A 12,226-nucleotide genomic window follows, 5' to 3' on the forward strand; every position below is an offset into this window, starting at 1 on the left:
CTGAATGCCAATCACGCAAAGCGAAATCTTCGTGATGACACCATACCTGTGGCTGGTCTCGCAAGTCTTGGAAGCACGAAATGCCATGGCCTTCTAAGAGCATTGTGGAGTAATAGCAAGGAGGCCTACCGGTTCTGTGCTGCAAAATATCTCCGCTTTCAATGTGTTTATGGCAGTTGTTGGATCTGGTTTTGCAGGCCAAGAGAAGACTCAATATACACTTTCGATGATAACACAATTGCACGCATCTCATAGGTAGTGCCTTATCGATCCAAGTATATCGTTATTTATGCCAAGGCTTGCGTGCTGCCAGATCACAATCGAGACTACCACATCTTGAGTTGTGACTGCCAGCCGAAATTTATATACAGCATTTGATTGATGAAAAAATGCGCAGAGGATCACACCCCGTCGGGATTCAGGCTCCATGCATGGGACACTGTTGCGATGTCACCATGCAACGGGTTCGGACTTTACGCTTAGCTTGCGTTGGACAGCCGTACCCACATTGGGTGAGACGCTCCAGGCTCGAGACCTACTTGAGAAGGTCATAGTCATGCTTGAATGCTATTAAGGGAATGATTATGCCTGCTTGAGAGCAAGAGTTGTGGAAAGCTCAATAGATTCCTGTTGAGGTTCTGGTATGACTTGCTTCACACCAAGTACACATTCCATTTGTGACCACGTACCTGGACATAATATGGCAGCTTCATCATAAAACACCACAGCTGCTACTTCCACTGAGCCCGAGCCTAGAATCCGACCTGCTAGCAATAGTTTGATGAGCAAGGAGGGTGAGAGACAAGTACTCTGTCAGCAGAGTGTTGCATCTCACGGTCACCTGATGGGGGCATTCACAGCTCCCGCGCCACTGCATGTATAGGTCTGATCATATTCCTGCGAAGCGCAGCCACGTGACAATTCGACCTGTTCAAAATCGAAGAATTGAGAAGTTGGACGTATCATTGCATTGACGCTTCCAGCAGGATCAGATCCCTAGAAATCCATTGCAAGTTAGACACCGATACTGTGAACTAGAATCTCCGTCCGATCGTAATACCCATGCATAGCCTCGTTAATACATGTTCAAGTTTTTGCCCACCAACAACCGGGGGGGGGGGGAAGCAGAAGGAATTGGCAATGCTGAAAGAATCACCCCAGGATTTAGAAAACGGTTCCATCAGAAATAATACCGATCGGAGGCCCCTTGGTTATAGGCCTTGATACCTGGGCGAGCTCACGTCCACCCTAAAAGTTTGTTAGGTTAAGCTCAAGACAAGTGAGACCATCTCTTACCTTCCAAGTTCCAGCTTCAAGCATTTGGGCCAAACTTAGCTGGTCATGCCCTTCTAGTCCAAGGCCTTTGTTGACAGCAGCCAGAAGTTCGTCGAGGAAACCAACTGTAACAGCCCTCCACTCAACAATTACGTCATCAGATGGCTCAAAGGTAGGCACGACCTCCACGGCTTTGCCCTCTGCGACCGTCTCATGATAAATTTTCAATCCTCGTTTTCTATCAGCCTCTTTCAAAGTGAGGAGCCCGGTGTCAACCAGGAGGCCACCGTTGCGATATTCTGGTAGACCTGTCATCAACTCAGCTCCAGCAAAATGGACATTGAGCAGTTTGGTCATCGGAACCATCAGAGAGTAGCAGAGCCATTGAGTGAGCTTATGGAATGGGACAATGGTCTCCCACGGGTGTGCTGGTGGTGATTTAGGCATTGCTTGGCATCGCCACGCATCACCCAAAGGCGTTCCTTGAATATTGGTCCTGGTCGCCGGCCATATACCTGACAGCCCATCCATCAGAACGCTCCATAGAGTTGGTAGGAGAATGACAGGGACTGATGAGGCCTGTGTTGTTGGATGTGATATCAGATAATCTATGCCTGTCAGTCTAAGTGTTGAAGTTACAGCCAGCCGTGGGTGCCTACCAATCATGTTTCCAGGTCTCCCCTCGACACCAAAAATCTCGGCGTTTTGAAGAGCCTTACCAAGCCGTATCAAAAGACCTGCACGACCATCTAGTCCAGACATGGGATTGGAATCGGAAACTTGCATTCCTCTGGCTAAAGTATCGACAGTCAACTTGTGGAGGCCGGCCGCATCAACTTGGTGGGGGCGACTAGCATCGCTGCTGAACGCTCCAGCTTTGAACATTTCTAGACTTGCGACAGCCAAACCTTCACTTCGGGAGTAGACCTTTGCAGATTCTTTGGATTTGTAGGACCATTTAGTGCCAGCACCTGCATCGAGCAAGACTGAAACGAGGAAAAGATCGATCAGTCGGCGGGTTCTTTCCTGGTTATCTATCGTGCTGGGCCACGATTGCAGTAGCTGGGTCACACGAGGCCGGCCTCCAACTTCGAAATGTTGCCATCGACCATGTGGGGGGATGGCAGAGTATTCTCCCGCAAAATCGCGCTGGCTTCAATCAGGAGGTGCAGCACAAAGATATCATTTTTATTCGCGGTACTCACCTTGATGATGGAAACAACATAATCAGCAGTGTCCTGAAATTTGGTCAAGTCGACATCAAAATGGTTGAGAGCGTTGACTTTGGCCTCTTCGAGGACTATTCTGGTCCTTTGTCTAACGGCATGGATACTCCGAAGGTAAGCCGCCGGTTTTGTGTTTGGATCAGGAGGGTCAGGAATTGAGATGTCAGCAACGGAGGCGGACATGGCTGGGGCGGCAAACTTGTCAGATACGAGCTTCGGTGATTTGTGTGAATAAGTGTTTATGCGTTCGACGGTGACGGCAGCCTTCAACAGCGACTTAGATGTTGCAGCATCATTATTTGAAGAAGACTTGGAGTCTTTTTTCTTGAAAATGCCCATCATGGCGGAGAAGCCCTATCGGTGGGCGGTGGGCGGTGGGCGGTGAAACTTGCACAGAACGCGAGTTCCTCGCGTCAAGCCACGTGAGCCAATGCGCGCAGGAGGCGAACTTCGGATCGGCTGTTCGCGGCTAAACTGCAAGGGGTTGTGTGACAGCAGATCGCGTGGCCATGAGTGATGCGATGCAACGTGCCTGGGCCTGAAGATTGCAGCAGTCCTGCAAGATGACCGATCTGTGGAACAGGAATGACAAAAATGTACGAGATATTGTGTTGAGGCCGAGGGTAGACGCCTGGGGGAGAAAGTAGGGGGCTGTTAAGCTGTGAAAAGGCCAAGGGAAAACTCAAGCGGGCGAATACAGCAAGTGAGGCAGAAATCTGAGATTGGACCCAAAAGGCAAAGACAAGGGGAAGGCGAGACGGAGCGATGGAGCGATGGAGCGATGGAAGAGGGATGCAGACTGTGTCGGTTCCAACACTTTGGCGTTATCTAAAATAGCGAAATCTCAACTTGCGCAGCGACTATCCGTACAACGTAGGACTAACTCAGTAGCAAGCGACAATGGGGCTTCATCTTGAAGCTCGGGTCTTGAGGTCCTCGTTCCGTCTCCGCTCAACAAAGACACTTTTTCAATTCCGATTTCAATGTTTTGATCAAGGGGTGAGAGCGAGAGAAGGAGAACGAGCGCGCTGCAAAGAAATCGACCCTTGGAGGGAGGGCATTACCCGTAGCAAGACCCAACAACGTGGCTGTATGCCCCCGGGAACAAACATGGGTTATTAGAGGCCTTGTCTCTCCGGGCATCGCCTGGCGCTCACTAGTTAGTTAAACAAGCCGCTAGCCGGCGTATGAGAATGGCGGTGGGCTGACTTTATGGGCTTGGCTTTAACTATCACAGCAACTGCTCGGTGCCCGCATTGGCGCTGGCTCTCAAGTATTACAGAGGTACTCGGTACTCCGTACTTAAGCTTGAACGCCCCCGCACGTCTAACTCTCTGGGATCCTCTCTACTCCGTACTCCGTACTCCGTCCTGCCCTCGCTCTCTTCGCCTCGTGGCCGCCACGAGACGAAACACAGAGGAACGCGAGCGAGACGGAGTACTCGTACTGCCTGCAAGGTTCCTTGGATGCCCCTCCAGCGTCAGGGGCACCACCGGTCCACCACTCCCCAATGTGTCCGCTTGGGGATAAAGTTATCATCCACAGACCTGCAACTAAGATCCGGTTGTGGGGTTGGCCAGCCATGGACTCATGGTACGCATACTGAAAGTACCAGCTTGTAGGACCAACGTGCACGAGCATGAGCCAGGGCCTATCTCAAGGCGGATAGTACTCCGTACTCTGTATGACACCTGGAGAACCGCACTTGTAATGCTGGCCTGCTGGTTCACCTACAGCACTTCAAATCTCAATAAGCTTCTCCCTCGATACGACAACTCTTCGAGGTAACAACGCTCCGTTCTTAGTCCCTGGTCCCTAGACTTTCCTTCGGCACCAAAGTCAACGTGAAACATTAGGGCCTTTAGCATGGTTGCAACCTTGGTCCGGGTTCAACCCCGAGGTCCACAAGGCTTCTTGCGCCATAGATTGAGATCAGTCTAACTAATGCAAATTGAGATTGCGGTTGGCAGCACACGACTTCCATCCTGCAGCCTACGGATGGTGATCCTAATGTGGATGGATATACACACCATCGACAGCGAGGAGACAGGCCCCCTATTTTCAGCCTTCCCAAGCGAAATCAGGAATTCCATCTTCAGCCTAGCTCTGATTGCTGACTACGACAAAACACGGCGATATCAATAGCGTATCAAATATCGTCGTCCAGGCTACGAATTCCGCGTCAAAATTGACTGGTCATTACTCTTGACGTGTAAACAGAGCCCAACCGAGAAGCACGCTTGTTACCCTTGGGTGCTCATGGACATGTCTCCTGACTCTTCGATGGACCTCCTCAAAACGTCGATGGACATCATGCATATTAGTCCTCAGCCGATTGGGACCGTGGTATTTGTGCCTCAACCAGGAACAGAAGAATTCAATTGGCCAAGTTCACATCTTCGCTGAACAATACTATCTGGAGCTTATCAGTATCAAAGACCCCGGTATTGAGACCCCTTCCCACAGTGCGAAGTATGACCCCAATTGACAAGCCTGCTATGCTCCGTTCAAGATATCGCTACAGACCAGCTGGGTACTGTTTCGCGGCGGACGCGGGGTGGTACTAAACGCCGGCTCACTATTATGTCCATGGCGCAGGGGATGTGCATCGTATCAGCAAATGCTTGCAAAATCGAAACAACCAAGTCTTGCCTATATCAAAGAATACATGCCTGGCTCGCGGGCAGAACAGGTGGGCTTGATCATCAGCCTAGAGGTTCGCGAAATAGATGTCTCGGGAAGGACAACCTCGAGATCGTCCTCGCGAGAGTAAAACAGTGGAAATATCCCCTGAAAGATGGATCCGTACTGAAATGGACAGTCCGTTGAACGCAGTAAACTTGGGCGGCATTGAGAGATCTCTATGGATTTGTATGGCTGCGACATTGCTTGACCATGCGATTTGTGGTCTTTCTGTCAGATCCAGTTCTTCGGTGCATTGTCAATATCGGTCGCACGCCTCGTATCCTCGCCTAGGACTGTCAAACGTCCCCATCGAGCAAAACTTGGGTAACATTACTATTTCTAGGACCCCAGGTTCTTGATCTCCACCTTTGCACATCCATACACATTCTCTAACTGGAGCACTTGAAGGCGCTCCGCAAACACCGCTTTTGAGCAATCAGTTAATCCAACAGCTTCTCCAGCCCCGCCAAAGTCTGTCCCTCAATCGACGTCTTGAACGCCGTTGCTTTCAACGCCTCATGATCTTTGACAGCCTTGCCCAAACTCCCCTCAAGAATTGTCCACGAATCTGCTCCAAGCGGAAGCCTCAACGGAATGCCCAGCCCCTCGATGCCGTCCCTCACCGTGTCAACTACAACCTGCACCAGCTTTTCCGGTCCAGCGAACTTGTTGATGATTTCCTTGTTGCTCATCATGCCCAACATATAATTCGTCGCTCCCGCAGAGTCGTTTGCATACGCAGGGTGCCTTTCAGTGACGATGACGGATTTCTCCAGGTAGTCGGTCTTGACGCCACCAGGCTCTGCGGTCATGAAGTGGATGTTCCATGCTGGACTCAGTTCGTTCTGGAAACTCTCCATGAAGCCTTCCATGGCGAACCGTCTACGTTTTACGAATTGGTCAGCTCATTGATCTTTTATCGCCGTCGTCCAGGGATAGGTGAATACTCACGTCGCATAATAATACGCACCCCCTGGGAACGCAACCCTCGCACCCGCAGAACTCATGAATACGACAATCCCACCAATCTGCCCTCCACTCTTAGGATTCTCCTCGCGCATCACCCTGACGACTGCTCTGATAAGATTTGCCGCACCCCAGAAATTCGTCTCGAACAGCTTCCGCGCCTGCCCGTCTGTCGTGCTCTCCGTGTCGCCCAGCAGCGAGTATGCGACATTGTTGATCAGGGCATCAATACGGCCGAATTTCTCGATCGTTTGGGCAACGGCGGCTTGGATGGCCGAGGGAGAGGTCACGTCCATGATCACTTTGAGGATGTTGGGTGCGTCGGGGAGATAATCTAGTGCAGAGAGCTGGCGTGCGACTGCGACAAGGCGGTAAGTTGTTTTGCTGCTGCTGAGGAGAGTGAGGAAGGCTTTGCCGATGCCTGATGATCCGCCGGTCACTATTGCGTGGGAACACCTCTGTTGTCAGCCTTTTAGGGTCTCGGACTATTCCAAGGGTGCTTCGGAGAGGGAGTGGATGGAGAAATGGGCGCATACCGAACCACACAGCATCTTCTCGAAGAAAGTATTGTTTCGACATGGCTGTTTCGCGGATGGTTTCCCCACTTGGTTTGGTCGGTCCAAACCGCGCAACTGCCTTCAATCACGACTGATGATTTTTTTCAAGTTTTGAGATGTTTTATCTCAGCCTCACAGAAGAAAGAGAAAGGGTGTGTTTCTTCAATTTCGCTCGACTTATATACTCCTAACCAAACCCACACCTCATGCTCGACACTAATCAATCCGGGCATAGGGCTCGTCCGTCCCAGCTGCCCGCCCCCGAGCAAGGCTGAATGCACCCACCTTGGTCCTCACGTGACCAACACGGACGAAATATACTGTGTCTTTTCAGCCAATCATTTCACGAGCTGAATAATGAACCACGCTTCCGGCCTCTTGTTCTGCTGTGTTGTCAATGCGAAGATAAGGTTGATTTGGCTGCATAACTTTTCGCTCCAAGGCTCCACACGGCCTTGAGTATTACGTGACGCTGAGAAATATGGCTTTCATCCGAAAATGGGCGGACGAAGATATATGTGATAGTTTATGCAACCTGTCATGCTCCCTGATCACCTGGTCACACAACTCAAGGACCACATTTGACAGATAACTGTAGTGTCGCTACAGGAAATATATCCAGGCCCAAGGCAAGCCAGTCCTGCGCGCGGGACTCATGGCTGGGACTCTCTCGCCCGACAAACTACTACCCGAGGCAAGTATAATTCAACAATGAATGCCAAGGGAGGGCGAGACTGTCACAATACATCTACTCGGTCGAGAATATTTTGGGAGGGGGCAAGGAGGGCATTCTTGCCTTTACCCAAGTCTGGATCTAAAAGAGTGGACCGTGTCTGGACATGATGCCGATAACTCAACTTATGGCTTCGTTGGTGAGATGATGGTACTTGTGACGGGACGGTCAGGCGAGACGAAGTCCATCAGGTAAGACAGACGAAGGGTGACGTATCAAGGATAGTGGCTTCTTTCTGGTTACAGGATGAAGGAGGACGGCTGAACTCTTCATCCAAGGCAATTGTCAGGTGAAGCTGTCAGAGAGACCTTCTCTACGGTCGCATAGGAGCCGCCGTGCGGCTGAGTCTATTCTGACAAGCTTTTTTTTCAGAAGTCGGGACGACGAATGAAACATATAGAGAGCACGCTTTCAAATATTTCGAAAGCTGGCACTGCACGATGGACAAACGCATCTTGCGTAATAACCACAGCTCAGTCCTGCAAGTTCACCTGTGTCACTTCGCCACTGTCGTACATGACCATGACTGTCTGGCCAGTGTTCTCTCGGGCAGAGTAAACGATACCCTCGAACAACGCTGGTAAGCGAGTCACTTGCATGCTTTTCACCTGGGCGTCACTTGCTGCACCTGCCTTTAGTTCCTGCAACGCCTATTGAGCATCCTTGATTGCCACCTGCTTGTTTGTGAAGGTCTTCCGACCTTCCATATCTTTTGTTGGGGGCTGGTCCTAGGGAGTTTGTTGACCTCGATTGGCGCGATCCAGAAAGTTGGCGAGATCGGGTTGCCCACTACGGCCTTCCATACTTCCCGGGGGCATGCTCTTGCCACCCCGGCATTCCTCTCGGGCAGCAATTTCAACATGATGATGTTGCCGTCTCGCATTGGTGTATTCAGATGCGCGAGCTCGCCCAACTAGCCAGCATCAACGATCTCGTCGAAGCTCTGCCAGCCCTCCACACATCCTTCCACGGTGAGTCTGTGTCGGACCTGCTCGGCCACTGCTTCAACCGGAAAGTATGGACCAGACATAGAAATATCCTTGATATGTGGCTTCGAGGTTCTCAGATGGTATATGATCTCGAGATCGGGCGAGGCTCTTGCTCCAGCACCAGGGATCCCCCTGAAACGTACCGTTGTTCTCTTGCATGGGGCTGCCTGCCCGCCAGCTTTCTTTGTACCGCACTCCATTTTGTGCCTGGGCCAGTCGTTACGCTGGCAGTCACTTGAGCAGTAATGACGGGAGAGGCATCTCCCGCACCGTTTCAGGGGGCCATCATCGAGTCCAGGCTGGTGCTAGCAGCGGAAGCAGTAGGGTGTGGTCTCCAGCTGAGTGGGCTGAGAGGACATCGTGGCTTGTTAACTCGACAGCAAGAATATCCACGGGGGTGATGGTCAGGAAACAGGTGCAGAGTGACAATGGTGCAGAGTGACAATGGTGCAGAGTGACAATGGTGCAGAGTGACAATGGTGCAGAGGGTTTGAGTTTCACTTGTCGGTTTTGCAGTAGAAAGTAACTACCCAAGTGGCTGTGAAGTAGAACCATGGTAGCCGTTCATGATTTAGCTTCGTGATGAAAACCGAAGAAGAGTCTCAGGTACGCGAGGGTGAGAAAGAAGCAGCAAGGAGTAAATAGGGAGAGCTGGCTTTTTAGAAGAAATTGCGATGGTAAATATGGCACAACACTTCACTAGGCCTCAAAGATGGCAGTGTCTTGGATTGAACGAGGAGGCTGGAACGAAAGGGAATAGGAAAGAGAGAGAAACATGTTTAGTCGGGATATGCGAGGAGACAGACAATTTATTTGAGCCTGAGAAGGAGGATCTTGGAAACAGGGGCAACACCCGAGACTGGAATATTTTCAAAGGCTAGACCCGAAACGGTGCAAGCAACTTGTGTATCGAACTTGCTGATATGGAAATATTTCAGCTTATATTTGGATAGGTTCCAAGTTGCAATCTTTTTTATACCCCTTTAAAGCGTGTGAGCTTGAGCGTAACCATCGGATATTTGCCAAACGAGGAGCCCGTTGGCAGCCTTAGTGGTTAAGTCCCCGGGCCAGGAAATGACCCGGCCTAGTAATGACCCACGCGTCTCAACGCGACTTTTTCTACCACTCCATCTCTTCTACACTAAATTGCTCGTACAAACCACCTTTTTATATAGCTAAAATGGCATTAAATCACGAGGCTCGAATCCAACAAGCCATCCTAGACTATGAAACTCGACGGCATCCAACTATTCGCTCCGCTGCGGCAGTAAATGACGTTGACCGAAAGACCCTCGGCCGTCGACTACAAGGAGGCCTTTCACGAGCAATTGCTCATGAACCACAACAGCTATTAACCAACGAACAAGAGCAACTCCTTATACGATAGATACTCGACCTTAAGGGCCAAGGACACCCTCCCAGCTTTACTTAAATACGAGAACTCGTCGTCATCATACGAGGCGAGTCAATATCCACTATAAAGATTGGCCAAAAGTAGATATCACGATTTGTACAGCGTCATCCAGAGATTCATTTAAAGGTAGGTAAAAAGATCCATGGATTACGCCTATAGAGTACTACTCCTGAGTCCTTAACTCGCTAGTTTAAGCATTTTAAGGCTGTATAAGAGCGATATCAGGTTCCGTAGCACAATGTCTTTAATATGGACGAGACAGGCATCGCCCTAGGGTATCTGCGCCAATCAACGAGTGATTGGCAGGGCCGATACTACCCAGTCATATAAGGCAACACTAGAAAACCGTGAATGGATATTAATTATCGAGATAATATCCGTAACTAGCCGTCGACTTCAATACCTTATTATATTTAAAGGAAATACGCTTTAATCGACTTGGTTTACCGAACTAGACCTTCCTGACTACTTATATACGGTTTCACTAAATGGCTGGACCTTAAATGATATCGGATTAGCCTAGCTACGATAGATATTTATACCTCAAACAGCATCGAATGATTATCGACTCCTCCTAGTTAACGGTCATAAAAGTCATACTACATACGAGTTTATATGGGAATACCATATAAATCGAATTACCTTAGTCTATTTAATACCTCATTTAAGTCATATTCTATAGCCACTTAATCTTGCCTACTTTTCACTCCTAAAATGCCGATATCGGGATGAAATCGCTAACCTAGCTAGGTACGACGACGCCTCGGCCGTAAAGAGGAGCAAGTTCCTTAAATCATACGAAAAAGCAAGTAATGAAGGTCTCTCAGCATTCCGTATTACTGCTGGGTGGAATGTAGCTAGTATTTATCCATGGAACCCTCGCAAAGTTGTACGATCTCATCAAGTCCTACAAGACAGTCAAACCAGTCAAATATTACCGGTAACGCCGCCATCACGCAGGCTAATTCAATATATACAAAGTACTATTCATACACCTCTAAATCAGCGTGGAATACGGTAGGAAACGCAGTCGATTTCACGGCGTGAGACCGTCTCTCGATCAGTCCGTTTATTGCTTAGTAAGACTAGCAAAGTTCTCGATCGATTACAGTGGGATATTACACTTAAATCACAACAGTTGACTATTCAGCGTAAGTAACTAGACGAACTTTACGCTACACGACGGCAGCGAGTAGCAATCGACTGTAATGAGGTCTTTGCGAGCATCGAGACGATAAGGCAGGCGAGGCAAGGTATGGAGGCCTTACAGGCGACGGCGAGGTCGACATCTCGCTTGCCTACAAGGAACACTACACAGGATGGACAGAGAAACAATCCACTCACTCCGTACATACATCAATTCAGTATTAATGACGTTGTAGAGTAGACAAAATACGATTATATTGACTGGTGGCAGAGTGCATTACGTGGGTCATTACTAGGCCGGGTTATTTCCTGGCCCGGGGACTTAAGGTTAGAGCTAGAGTTAAGGTTAGAGTTAAGGCCGAGATGAGATTAGATTAGGATGTGAGTATCATTCATTGCTCACGCATGGCTAATGCTCTAACTCCAGCTCCACACAGTGGTTTGAGCTTAGATCAATGACTTGATCAAGATTGATGGATTTATACAGGCACTGGAAGTGTGGAAGTCTTGGTATGGTATCTTTTGTGAGTTATTCAACGCCTTAAGGCTCGTATGCCTCTTTCTAGGGACGATATGGTATCTGTCTTTTGTTGTTCGGCTTTCGTAATTTCATGCAGCGGCTGCGACGCAGCTTGTGGGGGCCTGTGGGGACATTCAACGTTGGGTGGTTTCAGCGTTGTCTTGCCATAGGATCTCGTAGAAAATAGGACAATCATGATATCAGCGAGGCGTCTTCTGCATTCAGATCTCGAAACGCATTTAAGCGCGATGGCCTTGCCGCGTGAATGAACTATCTCCAAAAAATAATATTCCTACATTCTGAAGTGTCAAGCTTTTCTATAGATATTCTAATCATCACGAGGTTGTTCTTAGCTTTTTAGAACATCGGGCGATAAATGTGGTCCACAGGTGATTGTTCAAGTTGAAGTACGCACAATAGTATCTAGGTATGGAAGAATGCAGTGTATTTGTTCCTGGCGATTCCCGATGGCTCGTTGTCTCTTCACGGGCCAGAGATTGGCTGCGGCCAGGGGTATTGGTAATGTTTGAGGTCCGAATCACGTTAGCAGCTCAGCAGCAGATACTGGGAACATCGAGAGGGAAATTCTTCCTGCGGTCGATGTGCGAGACATAAAGAAAACACAGCAGTTTGGTTGTCTTGCTTTGATTCTTCTTCGTTCCTGTGGCTTGGCCAACGCGTTGACTCTTGCAGTGCCAGAAGATCTTTCGTCCGT

At 49.3% G+C, this 12,226-nt stretch overlaps 2 protein-coding genes across 2 annotated transcripts; both read right to left on the reverse strand.

Moving 5' to 3' along the window:
• Window positions 1-1,164: 1,164 nt before the first annotated feature.
• On the reverse strand, window positions 1,165-2,840 carry A1O9_09239 (uncharacterized protein; the record flags this gene model as incomplete). Its single annotated transcript, XM_013401933.1, has 4 exons — window positions 1,165-1,248; window positions 1,297-1,889; window positions 1,935-2,424; window positions 2,481-2,840. The coding sequence occupies 4 exons, from the start codon at window positions 2,838-2,840 to the stop codon at window positions 1,165-1,167; spliced, it is 1,527 nt and encodes a 508-aa protein (XP_013257387.1).
• Window positions 2,841-5,626: 2,786 nt separating this feature from the next.
• A1O9_09240 (uncharacterized protein) lies at window positions 5,627-6,731 on the reverse strand (the record flags this gene model as incomplete). Its single annotated transcript, XM_013401934.1, has 3 exons — window positions 5,627-6,068; window positions 6,138-6,591; window positions 6,689-6,731. 3 exons carry the CDS (start codon window positions 6,729-6,731, stop codon window positions 5,627-5,629), a joined length of 939 nt encoding a protein of 312 aa, XP_013257388.1.
• Between the last annotated feature and the right edge of the window lie 5,495 nt (window positions 6,732-12,226).

This window comes from Exophiala aquamarina (genome assembly GCF_000709125.1).
Source record: "Exophiala aquamarina CBS 119918 chromosome Unknown aczIA-supercont1.9, whole genome shotgun sequence".
Taxonomy (NCBI): Eukaryota; Fungi; Ascomycota; class Eurotiomycetes; order Chaetothyriales; family Herpotrichiellaceae; genus Exophiala; species Exophiala aquamarina.